Source organism: Macaca mulatta, chromosome X (assembly GCF_049350105.2).
Source record: "Macaca mulatta isolate MMU2019108-1 chromosome X, T2T-MMU8v2.0, whole genome shotgun sequence".
Taxonomy (NCBI): domain Eukaryota; kingdom Metazoa; phylum Chordata; class Mammalia; order Primates; family Cercopithecidae; genus Macaca; species Macaca mulatta.
Window position 1 is genome coordinate 30,405,707 of NC_133426.1, and position 23,550 is coordinate 30,429,256.

A 23,550-nucleotide genomic window follows, 5' to 3' on the forward strand; every position below is an offset into this window, starting at 1 on the left:
TTATCCATTTAACAAATATGAAATGATTGCCTACTATATGCAAGTAATGTTTGGGATGTGGAAAAGCATGTGGATAAATCAAAGTTCATATTCTGGGCAGGAAGACATACAAATAAATAGTATATCAAGCAAAACACTAAAAAGGAAAGAGGAGATAACGTAAGAAATTAATGAGTTGACTCCACTCAGAGCAGGAAAAAATCTTTAGTGAGACAAATAGAGTGATGAACAGAAAGAGTAGGTGACAGTGGTTAAGAACCAGGGCTTTCAAGTTAAATGAAACTGAACCCAAAGCCAGTTCCACTATCTACTGTGTGCCCTTGGACAAATTATTTAATTTCCCTGAGCCCAGCTGGCTCATCTGTAAAATGGTGATAATAATAGACATTCCCCCTCATAAGATTATTATAAGAATTATGTAAGATAATTCATGTAAAATTCTTAACGTGGTGCTAGACATAGAGCAAGCAATTAGTACATTGCAGTTATTATTGTGATAGGTTTAAAACAGCGAATAACATTTCTAACAATTATTTCAAAACCAGATTTCCTTACACAATAGTATATATTGTGAGAAAACATATATCCAAAAAAAAAAAATATATATATATATATATCCATTCACTCTACAAATACAAATATTGCTAAATGTAGAGGATTGCTCCACCCAGATTGCTCTTTCGGGGTGAGGAGCTCATTCTCCCAGTAGCTGCTTGGAGTTTGCCTGCTGAAGACACAGTCGATTCCTACTTTGGGGATTGCCCTCCACTGAACTGCCTCGGCTAAGGTTACACCCCGCTCCTGGTGGATGCTGGAGTATACATCTGACCCTCTTGTTTCCATTTGTAACCATTTTGAAGGGTCACCCTAGCTCCAGGGCTCCCTGTGAGATGGACGGAGGCCTCTGTGGAAATCTCTTCTGCTTCCTTCACTTCATCACAGATGTTGTTCCCAAGACCACTCCTCAAGAAATTTACCAATCTCCATCTTAGAGTCGCCTTCCCAGCGAACCTGAATTAAGCCAACAACCACTATATGGACAACACACTACTGTTAGGCGGGGTTGGCAAGCTTCTTCTGTCAAGTAAGTAAGGGTTTTCTGTCCAGGCAGTAAGGGTTTTAGGCTTTGGTGAGCCATATTCTCTATCACTTTTACTCAACTCTGCCATTCTAGTGTGAAAGCAGCCAGAGACAACACATAAACAAATGGGCGCTGCTGTGTTCCAATAAAACTGTATTTTATGGACACTGAATTTGAATTTTATATAATTTTCACCCATCACAAAATACCATTCTTATTTTGCTTTTTTTTCTTTTTCCCCAACCATTTAAAAATTAGAAAAACCATTCTTTGCTCATGGGAGTTCAAAAGCAGGCAGCAGGCTAGATCTGGTCAATGGGCCATAGTTTGACAATCCCTGAGCCAGAGGAAAGACGCAATGCAGAGCAGTGAAGCTACTATTCTAGTGAATGAGTTTACAGAATTTGATATCATGGGACCCTACGGCTTGTAAACTTGTTCCAAGGACATGGAAGACTCCTTCCTGGCTCCAGGTCAAGAGAGCATGGAGAAAAGGAAGAGGGAAAAAAGGGAAACAATAAGATTCATAATTTTTTTTTTTTTTTTTTTAATGGAGTTTCACTCTTGTTGCCCAGGCTGGAGTGCAATGGTGCAATCTTGGCTCACTGCAACCTCCGCCTCCTGAGTTCAGGCAATTTTCCTGCCTCAGCCTCCCAAGTAGATGGGATTATAGGCACCTGCCACCACGTCTGGCTAATTTTTGAATTTTTAGTAGAGACAGGGTTTCACCACGTTGGCCAGGTTGGTCTTGAACTCCTGACCTCAGGTGATCCATCCGCCTCGGCCTCCCAAAGTGCTGGGGTTACAGGCATGAGCCACTGCGCCCGGACTCATAATTTCTTTTGAAGCTTAGTACCAAGAAAATCATACACAGCAAAATAACACTAAATTTAGTGCTATGTGGTGTTTTTCATTTAGACAACTTCATTTCTACCAGGAAATAGATGTAGGAGATTTGAGTGGCTGTTCTGTGACTGTGTCTGTAACTAAGAAACCATTCAAAAATAAAAACACAATTATAATTTGTTACAGTTTTAATATTTACAAAGAATAAACCTTTAAATGATCTGATACAGAATAGACAAATGGGAGAGAAACATATTTTGAAAACTGTTTGACCCTATCTTTCCACCCAAATATAGCAGGTTTCTACAGTTCATTTCCTTCAAAAATAAACAAGTTGGAGGAATTTATTTGGGTAACAAATATATTCTTAACTCTTTTCTTAACTCTTTACCCTGAAACCTTTTGGCTTTTTTTTTTTTTTTTTTTTTTTTTTTTTTTTTTTTTTTTTTGAGACGGGGTCTCACTCTTGTTGCCCAGGCTGGAGTGCAATGGCACGACCTCGACTCACTGCAACCTCCGCCTCTCAGATTCAAGTGATTCTCCTGCCTCAGCTTCCCAAGTAGCTGGGATTACAGGCACCCACCACCACGCCCGGCTAATTTTTTGTATTTTTAGTAGAGATGGGGTTTCACCATGTTGACCAGGCTGGTCTCGAACTCCTGACGTCAGGTAATCCACCCACATCAGCCTCCCAAATGCTGGGATTACAGGCTTGAGCCACCGCGCCCAGCTACCTTTTGGCCTTTTTGTTTCATCTAATTTGCTGTCTTCTTTTTTAATTCCTATGTTTCTTTAAATGAATTAACCTTTTCTTTTTTTGATCATTTTTATTTTTGCTTCCTTGCTGTACACACCTCTCTTTGAAATCATTCCTTATGGCTCCTCTTACCATATTCCTTCATCAAGTGTAATATTATGAGATTTCCCCATGATTCACACATGACTTCCAACTGACCTTTACTTCTCTAGCCTTTAATTCCCCTTCACCACTCCCTCCTGCACATTCTCAGAATAAATGGATAAAGTGTTGCTTCATGCTTAAGTAAATGAGACAGTAATGGAAGCATTCTCTCTATGGATTTGCATTGCTATACTGAGAAATATGGAGACTAGGAGTGCTAATTTCAGTAATTTCAGTTGACATCAATTGCAATAGGCGGCTAAAGACTATATCCCTGGCTTTTGAGGTCTCCAGGTTCTTCTCTCTAGACACTTGAAGACTGATTTGGTCTACACTTGTCATGATGAGTTCAGATGCCAGAATCTGAGTAGGAGAACTGTCATGAAACACGGTGTCCATAATGTACTGTTTATATAACTCCACAAGCTTCTGCTCCAGGTACTCATTCAGCACTGCATTAGAAATAGGATTCTGCATTTGCAAGCTGCTTTTCTCTTTGATGCTTGTTATTCTCCAATAGGATGAGTACCGCTGGATAGGTATTTGAGGAAAGTCACTGGGCTGAGTAGAAATGGAATCCTCCATGGGTAAAGGAATCTCAGATGACTTCAGCAAAGGGCCATATTCAAAACTGCTCTCAGAGGGAAAATCCGTTGTCACTGAATTAATGGCCATCACCTGGCCCCCTGCAATATGTAAGTCATTATAATTCTTGCAAATACTTTTGCAAGAAGATGGAACCAAGTAGGTCTCTCTGCTGGCATCTCTACATATTTCAACTGCAGCCAAGTTTGGGCTTTCAAACACAGGATTGGGGTTTGTCTGCAGCACTGTGACTCTCTGACTTCTGCTATGTTGGCTCTCTCTTGAATGCACTGAAGAGAGAAACTTGCCAGATGATTTGCAGCTCACGTAGAGACTTCTGACTTGTGTTTCATCCACAGAGGAATAGGAAAGAGTAGCAACAGAATTTGTCTCCTCTTCCTTTTCCCCAGCCACCTGCTCATTATAAGAGGCACAACTCCAGTGGATGTCATTCCAGTACTCAAGTCCACTGAGATACCCTTCTGACAGCATTCTGGAAAGAGAATCGATGAGTAAGAATGGGGAAAAAGAATACTGAAATTTTAGAAGTTGGCACTTGATATATCAAAAATAAGGACAATGAATAAATTCACTTTATACATTCACCAAGCTCTTACTAAGTCTGTGCCTACTTTGTACCAGGACTATGGCATGTGCTAATGATATAAAAATGAAAAACATACAATTCCATCCTTCAGAAAGTTTCCCACTATAGGAAAAAAATTAACTAGATATAAACAATTCCAATATTATATCACTGAGGATTATAATAGTGATAGGTACAAAGGAACTACAGGGGGTGGGGGTCCCTAACTTAGCCTGGGGCAAAGGGGAGAAGTCACAGGATGTCTCATAGGGAAGGTGACATTTCAGCTGAATGCTGAAGAGTAATTAGGAGTTCCAGCCATAGGAACAGGGTTATAAGAGAATATGGCAGCATGACCTACCCACCACATACAAAGAAGCTGAGCACAAGCATTAGGAATTGGGAAAATAAGCTGAAATTGGATCGTGAAGAGCCTTGGCAGTCAGGCAAAAGCATTTACATTCTGCCCCATAGGAAATGAACAGTGACCTAGAAGTTGCAGATTGGAAACATGGCTAGTGGGTTATGAGCAAACAATGAGAAAATTTGCGGCAAATTCTACTGAAAACAAGTGCTGTGTCTTACTTAACTTTGTATTGGATCCCTGGGAGCTAGCACAGTTATTTGCATTTCTACAGAGACTCAAAAGGTATTTGTTAATTTGAGTTACAGAATTTTCAACAATGACATGGTATGAAATTAATTCGTGCTCAATACATCATGAAGTACCACAAAGTCTACCCTGTCTTCGTATCCCAGAATAAATTTCTTTCTCTGTCTCTCCCAGTTCTCAGAATATATCCTGAAAATGTCTCTGTATCTAACTGATGTTTACCTCCTAGTTACCAAGGAGCTTTCCTGACCACGGGCTTTCCCTACATCTGCCTCCCCTCCCCACCCCCAGCAATTGTCACTGGTCTGGAGTGGCTAGAACAGGCTAGAAACCAGCAGCTGCATTTTCTAAAAACAGAACACACTGGCATTCCTGGCACTGGGGCAAGAGGCAACAGCGAGGAAAACTGGTCCTCTTGGGCCTTGAGAGCTGGGCTTCTGAAACAGACCTGTCAACTTGAGCCTGAACTTGAAACGTCAAATAAGAAAAGGAGGATTTTTTTTAAACCATACATAAAGGTCCTTTTAAAAATTGTTAACATCTCTTTTACATTCATGTAATTATTGTTTCCCAGGTAAATAAAATGTTTCCCTTTTTAAAAAATTGTAGAAGGGTCAGATTGTAAAATTTTTTTTCTCTTTTTGGAACTATTCCTGGTTTATTTAGCAAATCTCAATTTTTTTAATGTTTACTATATTCTGGGCACAGTTATGTGCCATGAAGATACTAAGTTAAAGGTCTTCAACACATCCATGAAGTAATTACTGTAGGCTGAACACACTTATAGGGATAAAAACAAAAGTTGCCCTTTCCTTAAAAATCTATATGAAGTTCTGCCCTCAAACCTAATATCCAGGTGAAAAGGCCAATCTTACCTACATGGAAAGATAAGAAACAGGGAAAGAGTTTATCATAAAGAACTAACGGGGATGCAGTTACTTCCTGGCCCTCAACACCCTACCCCCACCCAGGCTATAGCTAGGGCGTTCCACCTTCAAGTCCTCAGAATATCATTGTGGAAAATCAGAGCAAAAACGATCTGTTGACTTTTGAGTATCTAAATGGGCTTTAGAAACTCCTGGCAGAAATAATCGTTTGGGAGAAATGACTTTTGAGAAACCATAACCTGAGCTTCTACACCTCAGAATCCAGAACCATGAAGGACTTAAGGCATAATATTTATGCAGTAATAATAAACTTAAGTAGACTGAGTCCCCCATAGAGGGAAAAAGTATGTCTCCAGAGAGATTTGGGAGCCAAGAGTAGAAAAGTTTGCAAAATTATCTCATGACCAGCATGTTGCAGGAGCAGAAGGAGAGACAGCCACATGCATCACCTGGGCAGGCCAGCATGAGGCTGCCTCATCAAGTCTGCTCACACACGAGCATGCTGCTGAGAACCTGAAACCCTGGAGAAGACCTACAGTTGGGATGGAAAGATTGCAGACATGATCTCCATAGACTACAAACCAGGGACCAGATGAATGATAAGTTTCCATGGATACCAGTACAGCTACATGATGACAACCAAAGATATCTCCCACCCACTCCCATCCTCAGCTGACCCTATGGTTTTATATAAACAATCTAAAACTTAGACACACATCCAAGGAGGAGGGAGCCCTGAAGTGACTGAGGAAATCCTGATTGACAGTGAGTACTTTCCCACCACTCTGGAGAACGTGAGCTCAAAAAAGATATTCAACTGAGGTTGAAGAAAGCAAGGATCCCTAGGAAAGACAGCAGAATAGGCACATGCATGTATTTTTTCTTCCTTTCCAAACTTCACTAAAACAACAATAAATGGTTTTTAACAAGGTATAATACACACACACACACACACACAAACACACACACAAATACACACACACACACACACACACACGAAAAAACAGGAGAAGAGACCAGTACAATAACATTTTAGAAGCTGGGAAGCAGGAGATTGAGGATTAATGACAGGAGACCTAAGAACACTGAATCTTACAAGAGCCATGGGGATATGGTTTGCTGTGTCCCCACCCAAGTCTCATCTTGAATTGTAGTTCCCATAATCCCCATGTGTTGTGGGAGGGACCAGGTGGAGATCATTCAATCATGGAGGTGGTTTCCCCCATCCTGTTCTCGTGATAGTGAGTTAGTTCTCATGAGAGCCGATGGTTTTATAAGGGGCTTTCCCCTTCTCTGGGCACTCATTCTGTCTCCTGCCACCCTGTGAAGAGGTGCCTACCAGCATGATTGTGTTTCCTGAGGCTCCCCAGCCCTGCAGAACTGAGTCAATTAAACATCTTTCCTTTATAAATTACCCAGTCTCAGGCAGTTCTTTAAAGCAGCATGAGAACAGACTAATATACATGGGAAAAGCGAAGAGCCAATCTGACTTAAATTGCCCTCAGTGTTGAGGAATTGGTGGTATCACATACCTTTTTGGAGTGAGAGTAAAGGGGATATATCTAAGGTAAGAAATATTGAAAGTCTATTTAAAAAGCAGTGAGAGGCCGGGTGCGGTGGCTCAAGCCTGTAATCCCAGCACTTTGGGAGGCCGAGGCGGGTGGATCACGAGGTCAGGAGATCGAGACTATCCTGGCTAACATGGTGAAACCCCGTCTCTACTAAAAATACAAAAACTAGCCGGGCGTGGTGGCGGGCGCCTGTAGTCTCAGCTACTTGGGAGGCTGAGGCGGGAGAATGGCGTGAACCCGGGAGGTGGAGCTTGCAGTGAGCCGAGATCACGCCACTGCACTCCAGCCTGGGAGACACAGCGAGACTCCGTCTCAAAAAAAAAAAAAAAAAAAGCAGTGAGAAACCCAGATCATCTTTCACACCTGGCCATGCAGCCAGGTGACACTCCCTATCCTTAACCCCAAAGAAAAACTTCAAATGTAGTCTCTAAAGAGTGAAACAGAGGGTCTCTGGAGTAGGGAATACCAATTGAGGGTAAAATTATTGAATTGCTAATAGATCAATTAAATAAACATATGCATATTTTTGCTGAGATCCATGACCTCTCTCCCCTTACTCAGCTCAAAGAATGATAGCAAGAGGAGTATCCACCTTCTAAGCAGGATATTGGGAAGAATGTCTTGGGGAATCTGACTTGTCTGAGAAGAGCAATTGACATCAGAGGTTCCCCAACTCAACAGGCAACCAGATCATTCTTTATTTAAGTCCACAATTAATAGAGCCTATTCAGCTTTTTGGATCTTTATCCTTAAATACGAGTAGAATTCTGAAACATCTGAGGAAAGGTCTGCTATGAGAAAGACCAAAATAGTCATTTGGAGGAAACAAAGTTAGGGCGGGGTGAAGGAGGTGGCAGATTCTACCATCAATATTCTTAAAGAGTTAAGGTATAATATAATCATGAATTACAAATAGGATGCTATAAAAAAGAAGAATTCCAAAGCTGTTAGAAATTAAAAATGAGAATTTTAAACCTCAATGGAAGGATTGAAAGGTAAAGTTGAGGCAAATTATTATTTTGAAAGGAGAACAAAATTACAAGATGGAAAATAAAATTAGAGAGGACCAGTCCAGGAGATCTATTATCTGAATAATAGGAGGTTCAGAAAGACCAGAGAAAATAGGGGAGAAATTCAAAGACACAATTTAAGAATATTTCCCAGAATGGAAGGACATAAGTTATCAAAATAGTGAGTGAAAATAGATTTATACCTCCTCTCATGAATGTGAAATGATAGAACACCTGGGACAAAGAGAATATCCTATAAGCTTCCAGAATGAAAAAAGAGTCACAAAAAAAGACCAAGAATCAGAATCTTCAGACTTTTTAACAGTAACATAAGAAACAATAAGACAATGAAAAAATGTCTACAAATTCTGAATTTTCATTCAACTAGTTATTTTCAACCAAGACCAAGTTATCAATTAAGTGTGATGATAGAATAAAGATATTTCTAGGTTACAAGTCTCAAATAGCTGATTTTCCAAGCACCTTTCTCAGAAAGTCAATAGAATATGTGCTCCACTGAAAGGAGTAAGTAAAACAATAAAATGGAGACAAAGGATACCGGAAACAGGAAATACAGCACAGGAGAGAAACAAACAGCCCTTAAACCAGGATAGCCTGAGCCCTTGTTCTGAACCCAGTAATGTAAAGGGCCTCATTCTGGCCCTCCTTAAGTTGCACCTCTCCCAACAGGGTAAGGAGTTCTAGAGTCCAACATGATGGGAGGCCACCCAGCCTCTATACTGCTGCCTTCTAGCTCACACTTCTGGTATTCAGGACCTCGGAATTCCCTGCTCAGATGGCAGACCCAACTACAGAGTCTGTACAGGCTCTGCCCCAAATCCATCACGATTAGGACAGACTTGGGGAAACTGAATGTGCACACACCCCTAGGCCCAAAAGATGATGAAGAGGTGGTTTTTAACGAGGGCTGTAGACAGAGCTTAGGTATATGGGCCGAATGTCAAGGATAGCCAGGACTGGGCAAAGAAGGTGGAAGGGCTGAAGACTGAGGCTCCCCATTTTTCGTCCTAGGCCCAGGAGTTGTGAAGAGGAGACCTACCCATGATGACAGTGAAAAGACATTCCAGGATGAAAGCTGCGTATGTAACAGGCTTAAAAGGCAACCAGGGGCCGGGCACGGTGGCTCACGCCTGTAATCCCAGCACTCTAGGGAGGCTGAGCAGGCGGATCACAAGGTCAGGAGATCGAGACCATCCTGGCAAACACGGTGAAACCCCGTTTCTACTAAAAATACAAAAAAATTAGCCGGGCGTAGTGGCGGGCGCCTGTAGTCCCAGCTTCTCGGGAGGCTGAGGCAGGAGAATGGCGTGAACCCGGGAGGCGGCGGAGCTTGCAGTGAGCCGAAATCGCACCACTGCACTCCAGCCTGGGCGACAGAATGAGACTCCGTCTCAAAAAAAAAAAAAAAAAAAAAAAAAAAAGGCAACCAGGTGATTAGAACAGATCAGAAGGCTTCTGAAGCTAAAGATAAAATTAAAGACAACTGAAAAGGTCTGACTATCATGAAATACAATTTATATAATTGACCACAAACTTTGAGGATAAATTAGAAAAAGCTAAGCAAATGAAAAATCTAGACCAGCACTGTCCAACAGAGCTTCCTGGGATGATGGAATGATCAATATCTGTGTTGTCCAAAATGGCAGCCAATAGCCACATGTAGTTATTGGGCACTTGTAATATGGCTAAGGCAACTCAATTTTTAATTTAATTTAATTTGATTTTAATTGTCACATGACTACTCTATGGAACAGCAAAGACTTAGAAAATAGTGAAGGTGATAACATAAAATTTTTAAATACTGAAGACTGCTAATTATAATTGCAGTTTTTTGGTTTTTTTGTTTTGTTTTGTTTTTGAGACATTCTCGCTCTTTCGTGTAGGCTGAAATACAGTGGTGTGATCTCGGCTCACTCTAACTTCCACCTCCCGGGTTCAAGTGAGTCTCGTGCCTTAGCCTCCCGAGTAGCTGGGATCACAGGTGCACATCACCACTCCCAGCTAATTTTTGTATTCTTAGTAGAGATGAGGTTTCACCATGTTGGCCAGACTGGTCTTGAACTCCTGACCTGAAGCGATCTGCCTACCTTGGACTCCCAAAGTGCTGGGATTACAGGCATGAGCCACTGCGCCTGGCCAACAATTGCAATTTAAAGTTCATTGGTGGATCGCCATCACAGCATACTATGACAGTTATTTTTAGCATACTAAAGTAACATCTGAGTAATTAATTTGTTTCTGTATTCCTTTCAAGGGATGTCAGAAAGGAGCTAACAAAAGATAGTAAAGCCAGGCCAGGCACAGTGGCTCATGCCTGTAACCCGAGCACTTTGGGAAGCCGAGGCAGGTGGATCACATGAGGTCAGAAGTTTGAGACCAGCCTGGCCAACATGGTGAAACCCCATCTTTGATAAAAATACAAAAATAAGCCAGGCGTGGTGGTGCATGCCTGTAATCGCAGCTACTCAGGAGGACGAGGCAGAAGAATCGCTTGAACCCAGGAGGTGGAGGTTGCAGTGAGCCGAGATTGAGCCACTGCACTCCAGCCTGGGTGGCAGAGTGAGACTCTGTCTCAAAAACAAATAATAAAAAAAAAGAGATGGCAAAGCCAGAGCATAAACTATTAGATGTTTGGTAATGAAATGGGACTAGAACACTTATTTGAGGCTTTTTTTTGTTTGTTTCACTATTTTGAAACAAGGAAGATACAGAATTTATTTTAAAGTTTTTTAAATGCTTCCATTTGGAGAAGTCTAGAATGCCTGTGTGAATTGTTCAAAGAAAAATTGTAAAGATATTTTCATTTTAATTGTGCATTCTTTTAGGTCACTCCGAGGCAACAAAAGTGCTATCCAATAGAACGTCTTGAAGTGATGAAAATGTCAAATATCTGTGCTTTCCAATATGATAGCCAATAGCCACTTAAAATGTGGCTACTGTGACTGACATTTTAATTTGATTTAATCTAATTTAATTTAAATAGCCACATTTGGCTAGTAGCTGCCATATAGACAGATCCAGACAATTATAATCTCCAATTCATAATTTTAAGAAAGTTGTGTAGCAGTAAAGCCAGGCACCGTGGCTCATGCCTGTGATCCTAGCACTTTGGGAGGCTGAGGCGGGAGGATCGCTTGAACCCAGAAGTTTGAGACTAGTCTGGGCAATATAGGGAGATCATATCTCTACAAGAAATTCAAAACTTAGCCAGGTGTGGTGGTCCCAGTACTTGGGAGGCTGAGGTGGGAGGATTGCTTGAGCCCAGGAGTTCGAGGCAGCAGTGAGCTGTGATTGTGCCACTGTACACCAGGCTGGGCAACAGAGTGAGACCGTGTCTCAAGAAAAAAAAAAAAAAGGAAAGAAAGTTGTGTTGCGAAAAACAAAGCAAAACAAAAACAACCCATGATCTACTACATGGCTGAGCTATAAATAGCTTTTATAGAGTCATGATAATACAGCACATAATAATATAAAGCACTGAAAATGGATCTAACTCAATTTAAAATATAACCACAAGGTGACCATAAAGTCAGTAAACAAAGATAAAATATTTTTATCATATATAGCAGAATATCATGTATGTATAAAATACTATTTTAATATATATATAGTACAATGATACCAATAAAAATCATCCTAGGCATTGGCCTGTGAGTCCAGACTAGGTGGCCACTCCGTATAGTGAGAGGAAGGGGACAAAGTTGTATATCCTTGGTGAGGCCAGGAGAGGAATGAGAACTAAATCCTCCTCTTCATGATGACAAGTCAAGAAATAATGCCCCCAATCCAAAAGTTGCAGCACAAGCATGCCATTTAAAGAAATGATGGTAAATATCAAGTAATTAGTTAAGGGAGATAAAAGTAGTTGCTTCTGGAAAAGGAGGCAAGGACAGCAGTTTTTCATAACAAACTTCTCAGAATTATTTGACCCAATTTATGTGCAAGTATAACTGTGATTAAATTTTAATTAAAATAAAAACTAAAGATAAATATTTTAAAGTAACCAAGGGCCAGGTACGGTGGCTCATGCCTGTAATCCCAGCACTTTGGGAGGCCAAGGAGGGCGGATCACCTGAGGTCAAGAGTTCGAGACCAGCCTGGCCAACATGATGAAACCCCATCTGTACTAAAAAATACAAAAATTAGCCGGGCGTGGTGGCAGACGCCTGTAATCCCAGCCACTCAGGAGGCTGAGGCAGGAGAATTACTTGAACTGGGGAGGCAGAGGTTGCAGTGAGTCAAGATTGCACCACTGCACTCCAGCCTGGATGACAGAGCCTTGCTCTGTCATAAATAAATAAATAAATAAATAAATAAATAGTAACTAAGGGGGTGGGGGGAGAAGCAGATGGCATTTCCTGTACAGCTGTTTGTGGTTAAAGATGATGCACATTCTAAGGGTGAAGAAGAGAGAGATGACTGTGTGATAGGTTAACCTTTATTTGGCCCTACAGACAGAAAGGATTCATAAGGGCAGTGAGAAGAGGGAAAACATTGCAGACAGAGGAGAGAAGGGCAATAAAAGTGAAGAGGTTTCTGTTGTCAATTTCACGTGGGTCAGTAACAGACACCAATATAGGTGGGTGCAAGCGTTGTTTGTCAGTGTCATGCTCACCTAAGAGCCTTTCTTGAAGGCCCAGAAAGCCATTTCTTGAAATGTCCCAGTTTGCCGAATCCCCCCTTTAGGACCCCCATTCAGACATACCCCAAGTCTCCCACTATTTATCTTATTTCTCTTCATATTAAACAATCAGCCCTAACGGAGTCTTCTTTCATTGTATGCGGATGAGGTTTATAAGTACTCCAGATAATCTCCACAGTCCTTCATAGCAATGAAGGAAAAGGGCCTAGAATTTTGAGTACAGTAATGGGCCCCTTTTCCTATTTGTTATCAACTGAGAAATTTGCTGGTATCTTAATTCCAGCAGAATAAGAACTCTATCATTCTGATGTGCAGGACCCAAGACAGACCAGTAAAGTGGTGGGTCCGATGCCGGAAAAGCAGAAAGTGCATCCTAGTCTCTAGGGATAGACGTGTCCCCAGCCAAAAAAAAAATTGTAATAAAAGAAAGAAAGAAAAAAAGATTCCTGGGAGGGAGGAGTGGGAGATAAGGTCAGGTCAGGGAGGTAAGTTGGGACATGCAAGACTGAGTACATTTGATTCATCCTGTAGGCGATACAATGTTCTGGCAAGTAAGGAAGCTGATTCACCACATGATATAATATAGCAATAAAGTGCAAAATTAATTTCAGCAGAGTGAGATTGGTGTTAAGGACCCAAGTTAGGAGGCTGCTGGATTCATCCCAGCCTGAGATGACTGGGACAGGAACCAAGAGGGAGGTAGGAGAAAAGAAAGAGAAGGAACGCATTTGAGAGACCAAGACCCCCAGACATGGAAGTGAAGGAGACAAGGAGAGAGAGGAGCCAAAAGTAACTCTGAGTGTGGGTATGTAGGGAAAATGGCACCATCATTGACCAAAATGGGAAGATCAGGAGGAGCTGCGAAGGAAGCAATGGGTTTAGCTTAGCTCTTCTTGAGCCTGACAAGAGATAGACTATCTGGGTGCAAGTGTGTCATTGTCCATTGGAGATTCAGGTAGGCGGCTCATTAGAGAAGCTACTTAAAGTCCACAGTGAAGTCACCTTCCAATTGCAGGCAGTAGGAATTTATACTGGGGGCTTGAGGAGCTTTCTAGGTTTGTAGCTTCTTCTGTGGGGAGCCCACCTGGAACAGTACAAGGAGGAAGGAGCAGCAGCAAGGGCTTTGTAAAGACTACAAGAGCTTTGGATGCAGTGAACAAGTCACATTTTAAATATCTATATTCAGGCCAGGTGCGGTGGCTCACGCCCGTAATCCCAGCACTTTGGGAGGCCGAGGTGGATGGATCACGAGGTCAGGAGTTCGAGACCATCCTGGCCAACATGGTGAAACCCCATCTCTAGTAAAAATACAAAAATTAGTTGGATGTGGTGGCGTGCACCTGTAATCCCAGCTGCTCGGGAGGCTGAGGCAGGAGAATCGCTTGAACCCGGGAGGTGGAGATTGCAGTGAGCCGAGACTGAGCCACTGCACTTCAGCCTGGCGACACAGCAAGACTCCATCAAAAAATAAAACCCTATATTTGAAGGCAAAATTTAATTTCATACTCACTCAGGCAATATACATATGTGGTGTATATATATAAATATATGTATGTTACCTAGAGCATCTCATCTGCAAATGTCTTCTGGTGTCTTTTCCTTCACACTTAACAAATCATGGAGAATTGTATGTATTTTATAAAATATATATGTGTGTGTACATAAATGCACACACACACATAAATATATATATGAAGAGAGAGAGAGAGCACGTACTAGTATTAAGAGACCAGAGTTCTAGCTCTGATCTTGTCATTGGCAGTGGTTTTAGTTTAGTTGTTGCCAAATCTATAAAATAGCTAACATACTACTAGCTACAACCCAGAAAATATTCTGCATGCTTTTTGTGTACTAAATTAATTGATCATCACAAAAAAACTCTAATATTTAGGTACTATTATTATGCTCATTTTACAGATGACAAAATTGAGTAATGTGCCCCAAATCACCAGCAGTCAGGAAACGGAGCCCAAGTTCATGTTATTAACCTCTCAGACACTCAACTTATCATCTGTAAATTGAGAGTGTGGGATTAAATTCTGTCTTGAGTACCATCAAGCTTTAATTTTGAATGAGATTATGAAGAGTAAAGTGAGCATTAATCAGAATCAAAATTAATTTCTGAAAATTAGCAGCAGAGGGCAGCAGAGAGCACACTAAGGAAGCTTTTAAAAGATCTTTCTAAAGCTATGCAGAGTAATAAAACATAAATAAAAGTACAGATACTAACACATTTAATCTTCATAATTAATTTCCTAGTTTAGGCCCTTTGCTTCAATTCATCTTCCACTTCAATGCACTTAAAAGGGCCCATTCAAGGCCGGGTGCAGTGGCTCACACCTGTAATCCCAGCACTTTGGGAGGCCGAGGCAGGTGGATTACATGAGGTCAGGAGGTCAAGACCAGCCTGGCCAACATGATGAAACCCTGTCTTTACTAAAAATACAAAAAATTAGCAGGGCATGGTGCTGCATGTGTGTAATCCCAGCTACTCGGGAGGCTGAGGCAGGAGAATCGCTTGAATGGGGGTGGGGTGGTGGGCAGAGTTTGCAGTGAGCTGAGATTGGGCCACTGCCTTTCAGCCGGGGTGACAGAACGAGACTCCATTTCAAAAAAAAAAAAAAAAAAAGGCCCATTACTGCACCGTTTAATGCACCACTAGAATAAAGACAGCATTGCACATCACAATATCCTAAAATTTTAGAGACATCAAGAAAAGTTAATTGAGTTTATTTTGACTGATTTTTGGCATTTTTCTTAATAATTTTCCAGTATTTTTGAAATTCTAGTAAGATGTCACTGGATCTCTTCAAAGGTATATAAAAGATACACTTCAAACAAATGTTAACATATTTGTTAGAATCGATTTCATCGGAGACACCAAAATTTAACCCAATGGGTTACTTCAGTTGTTCAATGATATTTTGTCACTTGAATTCTTGTTTCTCATCTTAGAGAAGCTATATATATATAAAGCTATATATATGTAAAGCTATATATATTCCATATAAAATATACATATATAAAATGTATAAAATTCTCCCAGATTGGTTAGGTGTGAAGGAAGAGACCCCTGAGAACATTTGCAGAGGGGATGTTCTAGGCAAATTTAGCCCACATTAATCATTAACAGATAGGGGAATGCCAAAATTAACCTTATGTGCAAATTCACAACTTAGAAATATGTGCTAAAGTGCAGTGCCTTGTTAAATCATTTACTTGCTTTTCAGAAGAAACTGCAACATAGGTTCTTCTTTCTAGACTAGCATTTAGTTTTTCCAAAAGCTGTTGTTATCACTTCTTCACATAGACACATTTTTTTATTGATTTTTTTAAAAATCGACAGATAAAATTGTATGAATTTCTCATGTATAATATGGTATTTTGAAGTGTATATATTGTGAAATGGCAAAATCTATCTAATTAACATATATATTACCTCACAGTTATTATTTTTGTGGTGAGAATACTTATATTCAGTTTCTTATCATTTCTCAAGAATATGATAGATCATCAACTATAGTCACCATGCTGTACAAGAGATCTTTTGAACTTATTTCTTCTATATAACTGTAATTTTGTATCCTTTGAGCATGCTGATCAAAGGACACACTTTTAATTTACATCTAAACGACACAAGCGTGGAGTCAAAGAGAAAACTTAATGAGAGAAGAACTTTATAAGGGGGAACGTTTAAAAAAACCTAAGTTAGGGATCAGTAAACTTTTTTTATACGGGGCCAGAGAGTTAAGATTTTAGGCTTTGCAAATCATACAAACTCTGTTGCAGCCCTGCTGGCATAGCAAGAAAGAAATCATAGACAATATGTAAACAAATGACTGTGTCTGTGCTCCTACTAAAGTTTACAAAAACAAGCAGGGGGCCAATTTGGTCCTGGGCTGTGGCTTGCCTACCCTTGACCTAAGTCAAAAAGCAGATGCAATAAATGGGATAGGCATCATAATGACAGCTGTATGCCAAGTGCTTTCCAGGCATAGCCCCTAACCTTCCAACAACACTGCAGATTAGACATGATCATAATCTAGATGCGGACATATCTCTTTAAAAATCTTTTAATTTTTTTCTCTTTATCATTATCTAGATTTTCTAAATGAGAAAACTGAGTTTCAGATATGATAAATACCCCTTCCAAGGTCACACAATGACTAAGTACTACAGGCAAGATTCAAGCCCAAGTTTACAAACTCCAAAGTGTGTGTTCTGTTCTTAGAACATATCACATTATTGTACAGCTAAGAGCAGTTAATATCACGCAATCATAATAGCAAGCAATTAGTCCTTCCAGGAAAAGGGCATCAGCCCTGATTCCATGTAGTAACAACAGCACTTGCCAAATAAAAGAAGGAAGGTGCGGTGAAGTGCAAAAAGGAAGACTCCAGGGGAAAGCCAGCACTCACCCCAGAGGGGTGGCCCAGATGACTACACGTATGTCCCAATTGTGTATCAATGCTCATATGTCTTTCAGGAATACAATTAATTTATCCTCTGTTTTTTAATCTAACCATATGAACATTTTCCTAAACCATGACACTGCTATAGCCTGGCATTGCCTCATCTTTAATTTTACAACCATCTTTCACAGGGTAATTTAATATTACAGGCTGGGTGCGGTGGCTCATGCCTATAATCCCAGCACTTCAGGAGGCTGAGGTGGGTGGATCACCTGAGGTTAGAAGTTCGAGAGCAGCCTGACAAATATGGTGAAACCCTGTCTCTACTAAAAATACAAAAATTAGCCTGGTGTGGTGGTGAGTGCCTGTAGTCCCAGCTACTCAGGAGGCTGAGGCAGGAGAATTGCTTGAACCCAGGAGGTGGAGGTTTCAGTGAGTCATGATCACACCACTGCACTCCAGCCTGGGCAACAGAGCGAGACTCCATCTCAAAAATAATAAATAAATAAATAAATAAATAAATAATACAGATTCTCTGTTTAAATACAAACCACTTCCCATCACCTCAGGGATTAAGTTCATACAGGGTAAGCCTGTGATGTGTGCTCCCTATCTGTCTTCCTAATCTCATCTCTGCCTGTTTCCCACAGGACCCAGGACCCCAGCCATGCTGATCCCTTCCCAGTTCACCTGAGCCCCATGCCTATCCCAGGGATTTGTGCATTTTTTGTCTTCTGTCCTGAGAGTTCTGGTTCCCTACCCATCCTCTGGTCCGCCACCCATAACCTTCAAGTCTCACCTCATATGTTAACATTTCAGAACCCTTGGCCATCTACTCAGAATCCTTGCATCTGAATTAGAAAAATGATTCTAGGCTCTTCTCTCCCCTACCCCAAGGTGTTCATCAGGATTTCATGAAACTTTAATAAAACAGAAAAGATAAATCACTGGAATAGTCTTTGGAAAGAAGGAAAAATTGACACGAGCAAAAGGAAAACAAGATTGAGGATTGGTAGGGAGTGTGGAAATTTTGGATGATGAGGCAAAACAGATCCTGCCTCTTGAAGAACATTGTGGAGGTGTGTGAACTAAGACACCCGAAGAGGCTGGATTGAGATGGACGCAAAAACTTCTAGCGGCCACACACAAATGGAGGCAATGGGATGGGACTGCCTTCCACCATCATGGGCTATAACATCTTGCAATTATAGACAGGAAAACATTTGTTATCTGCTGTTTCATAGATCTTGAGCCTAGCTAGCAGGGGTGCAGTTTGGCTTCTACCTGTCAACATGTCTGCTTACAGAGATATAACTTTTAAGAGTTTTTGAAATAGTACATCTAAAGACACATCTTATTTTAGTAAATCATTTCTCTTGAGGGACACTGAGGTTAGTCTTGCTTTTCCTCTATGTATAATTATTGCATATGCCTCCGTGAGTATTTCCACAGGCCAGACTTAGAGCAGCAGAATTACCGGATCAAAGCTATTGCCAAATTTCCTTTCAAGTAGCTTGGATCAATGTATTCTCTCACCAGCAATGTTTGAGATTGTTTTCATTGACATTCCTTAGCACATTATTTTTTTTAATTTTCCAATCAAATGAGCTAATTTATGTTTGTCTCAAATTAGAGAGTGAACTGTCTTGTTAAGATTGTATGTAGGTCATGTGTTATTTTTTAATACCCGCAAAACTCAAAATCCCGTATTTCATCTCTTTACCTCTATATTATATTATCCTATAATATAAATTCTAAATCCCATAATTCCAATGTAAACTTTTTAAGACTTTCTTGATGTGGGGGACTTGCAGGTAAATTGCTGAAAAGTGATCACTGAAAAACTTGAATATTGTTTTGTTCATGATTTAATTATGATAATGTAACCAAATCTGTATTACATGTTCCAATTTTTTTTTTCAGTGAATGGTGCAAGACCTTTATCTAAAACAAAAAGCTTCTTTAGGAAGGACCTCCCTGTATAAAATAGCATCTGCAGTTTCCTTACTCTTATCTTTAAAAATACCTGTTCCTTAGACCTGGAAATAATCACTTCATCACATACCTTAGATTATATCCCTATTATTTCAACTTGTACTGAATTTACTGATGAATGCTCTAAAATATTGCTCATTAATATTTCAATTTCTGTTACAAATCATATAATTTGGGATTATCTATTCTTCTATCAAATATGAAGCAATTCTTACTTAACAAATTAATTTCTGAAAGTATAACTTGATGGCTAAGATAGTACAATCATAAATCAAAAGCCCTCTGTTCTTCATATTAATATGACCAAGTAAATAAATAATTTTGTGTTTGGTTCTGCTTAGATTCTTATGACCAAAGTTAATGGCTACTTCCAAGGACGATCTGATGTGTGAATTTTCTTAGTTCAGAAGATGTAAACTTTGGTGAAGAAATATTAGTAAATATATTTTTATCATAGTTTGGATTTTTCTTTATACTCCTTCTTGATATACCATAAATTGAAAAATTAAACCTTATGGATCGTTTTCTTGAATCACTTTCAACGTATTTTGATGCAAAATGAGAGGACTACAAAAATAAGAAAACCTATCATAATAGTATTGTATTGATATAAATTTCCTTGGTGTTATAATTGTTAATCATTGTTAATCATGTTAATTATGCCAATTATCATTAACATTTACTTAACTGTAGGCATGTCAACTACAAATGCAATGCAAGATTCTTGATTGGATCCTGGATTTAAAAAATAAAAAGGTTCTAAAGGACATGTGGATAATTGGGAAAATTTGAATGTGTAGCACATTTTAGATAACAGTATTGTGTCGATGTTATGTTTCCGTGGTGTTGTAACAGTGTTATGGAAGACTGCTCTTATTTTTAGGAGATACATGCTCAAGAATTTAGGGGTGACATGTGTCCTAAAGTCAGCAACATACTTTCAAACCATTCAGGGAAAAAACTGTGTGTGTGTGTGTGTGTGTGTGTATTTATATTTATATTTATTTACATTTATACATATATATAAAAGGACAAGCAGAGACAGAAAGACAAAGCAAGAGAGAAAGTAAATGTGGCAAAAGGATACCACTGATTAATATACATGATGAAAATATGGGTGTTCGTTGTACTATTCTTTCAATTTTTATATAGATTTGAAACGTTTTTAAACAAAAATTGGGAGGGGAAATAACCATATTTAGTTAATGAAGGCATATTTACATTGTATAATGTTTATTAAGAGCCTAGAGGGACAATATCTTATGTATCTAAAATAATCATTACATATGTGATGGGAAATGTCTCAGTGACTTGATATAAATACTCCAAACATCACTTTGCTCTGAGATAATAGAATTAGTGTACTACCTTTGAATATCTCCAAAATTCCACTTATGATGTGGATGTTTGACACAGACTTCAAATACTCTTCAATCCTCCAGAAGCTTCTCAAGCTCAGAAACAATCTTCTCACACTGACCTACGCAAGAAATGTTATAAAAATATCAGTATAAATATTCTGTCCAAACCAGGTCTATATTTAAGCACAGATTCATATGCACAAGACAAAGAATGTTCAAGCGAGTCTAAAGATAATTCAAACAAAAATCCACTCGTACATGCGCTATCTTTAATACCAAGAGGGAAGCTTTCCCCAAATCACCCAGATGAAAGTTGAAAAGCATCCTCACTATAGATCACATTCATTTTGAATACATCCTGCCACATGGAAAAACACTATCACAAGCTTGCTGAACTGAATAATTGAGAGTCAAATCCAACTGGAAAGGATTATGATTGTGTTCGTCTCTAAAACTGCATCACCATAACTGAATTCAAGAGCTGTGTTGTCCCTGCAAAACCTTGCTTAGGTTTTTAGGCCTTCTTTTAAAAATGCAGACGCTAAACCAGTGTAGCAATTAGTGAAAGAGGACTGCAAAAATGATACAATAAATATTTGATCAGATCAGTCAAAAATTGTAGGCAAAAATATATGTATTTTAGAAATGCTTAGAATGTGGACACGAGGAGGTAAGAAAAGGAAGTATTGGGCTTAATTTCTCTTTATTTTTCAACTCCACTGAATGCTTGTTTAAACTCCCACTTGCCTCTGATACGGTAAGCTAGAAAAGCATTTTAGATGTCATAAGAATGGATCTATGCTCTGGTGATAAAGGGTTAAGAAAGCGTGAGAAGACAGATGACAAAAAATAATAGCAGAGTTCTAGGGTCCTTTGCTTTCTTTTTCTTACCTTCACTAACCAATCTGCTCATCTGATCCAGCAGAAACACAGCAATTGACCAAACAGAGAGATGAACAAGCCGGCCAGTGCTCTTTCCAGAAATTTTCACAAGCCTTTCACTGACGAGACCAGTAGACTGAACTGCTCACTGCAAAGCCATTCTTTTTATAACTGATCCCATGGAAAAAGAGTTGTTTTTGCTTAAGTCTGATTTGTGCTAAAGAGGCAGTGGGAAGTCCCGGGAGGTGGGGAGGCAGTAACTGACAAAGCCACATCAAGCCACAGAATGGTGTTTCTTCCCCTTTTTCGAAAAATGAAACCTATCTACGAAACTGTCTCTTATTAAAATAGTTTATGGTTACACATTTTGTAAGAACCCTAGCAACAGAATTAAAGTTTCTTTCTAGAACAGTACACTATCTGGGATCCTTCGCCCAAAAGAGAGCCAAAGTCAGATACGACTTTAGAGAAATCTGTTTCATTACTCATCTATAATTTTTAAGAAGTATTATTTCTCAATGGTACTTATAATTTTTTAAAACGTAAATGAAAAAAGTTTTCTCTCTCCAAATACCAAAGGTCAAAACAATAATACACAGTGTGGGCAAAGTTGTGAAGAAATAAGCACTCTCAAACACTGCTGATGAGATTGTAAACATATTTAGACGGCAATTTCCCAGTATCTCTCAAATGCAAATATTCATACCCTTTGACCCAACAATTGTATTTTTATAAATTTATCCAAGCTATATATTTGCACTTGTACACAAAGACTTATGTGAAAAGATATTTGTTGCGGCATTGCTTGAGAAAATACATGACTAGAAAAAATTATATCCATAAATAAGATATTGGCCAAATAAATGAGAATGTATGCATACTTAAAATCCTATGTAGGCTATGTGCGGTGGCTCACGCCTGTAATCCCAGCACTTTGGGAGGCCGAGGCAGGTGGATCACTTGAGGTCAGGAGTTTGAGACCAGACTGGCCAATGTGGTGAAACCCTGTCTCTACTGAAAATACAAAAATTAGCCGGGCGTGGTGGTGGGCACCTGTAATCCCAGCTACTCAGAGGCTGAGGCATGAGAATCCCTTGAACCCGGGAGGTCACAGTGAGCCGAGATCATGCCACCGCCCTCCAGCCAGGGCGACAGAGTGAGACTCCATCTCAAAAAAAAAAAAAAAAGAAAGAAAGAAAAGAAAAGATCTCTAACATATTCTTGTTTAGCAAGAACTCATTTTTCAGTTTGTATTTTTAAGCAATATATGTATACACATGCTTATGTAATAGAATATTTCCTTTTAAAATTTTGTATTTTAATTTTTGTGGGTATACTAGGTGTATATATTTATGGGGTACATAAGATATTTTGATACATGCATACAATGCATAATAATTACATCATGAAAAATGGGGTATCCATCCCCTCAAGCATTTATCTTTTGTGTTACAAACAATTCAATTATACTCTTTTAGTTATACTAAAATGTAAAATTAAGTTATGGTTCACTATAGTACCCCTGTTGTGCTATTAAATAACTTTGTCTTATTCATTCTTTCTAACTATTTTTTGTACCCATTAACCATCCCTACCTCCCCCACCAGCCCTCCGCTACCCTTCCCAGCCTCTGGTAACCATCCTTCTACTCTCTATGTGCATGAGTTCAATTGTTTTGATTTTTAGATCCCACAAATAAGTGAGAATGTGTGATGTTTGTCTTTCTGTGTCTGGCTTATTTCACTTAACATAATGACTTTCGGTTCTACCCATGTTGTTGCAAATGACAGAATCTTATTCTGTTTTGTGGCTGACTAGTACTCTATTGTGTATATGTATCACATTTTCTTTATCCATTTATCTGTTGATGGACACTGAGGTTGCTTCCAAATCTTACCTATGGTGAACAGTGCTGCCACAAACATGGGAATGCAGATAGCTCTTCGATGTACGGATGTCCTTTCTTTTGGGTGGATACCCAGCAGTCGGATTGCTGGATCATATGGTTGCTCAATTTTTAGTTTTTTGAGGAACCTCCAAAGTGTTCTCCATAGTGGCTGTACTAATTCACATTCCCACCAACAGAGTATGAGAGTTCCCTTTTCTCCATATCCTCACCAGCATTTGTTATAGCCTTTCTAGAATATTTCTTTTTCT

At 39.5% G+C, this 23,550-nt stretch overlaps 1 protein-coding gene across 1 annotated transcript; it reads right to left on the bottom strand.

Annotated features, from left to right (window-relative positions):
• Positions 1 to 2,377: 2,377 nt before the first annotated feature.
• TASL (TLR adaptor interacting with endolysosomal SLC15A4) lies at positions 2,378 to 21,681 on the bottom strand. The gene is given in 3 exon segments (NM_001194018.1): positions 2,378 to 3,906; positions 20,519 to 20,630; positions 21,403 to 21,681. A coding segment is annotated over 1 exon segment (906 nt). The 5' UTR covers position 3,906; positions 20,519 to 20,630; positions 21,403 to 21,681; the 3' UTR covers positions 2,378 to 2,999.
• Positions 21,682 to 23,550: the final 1,869 nt, after the last annotated feature.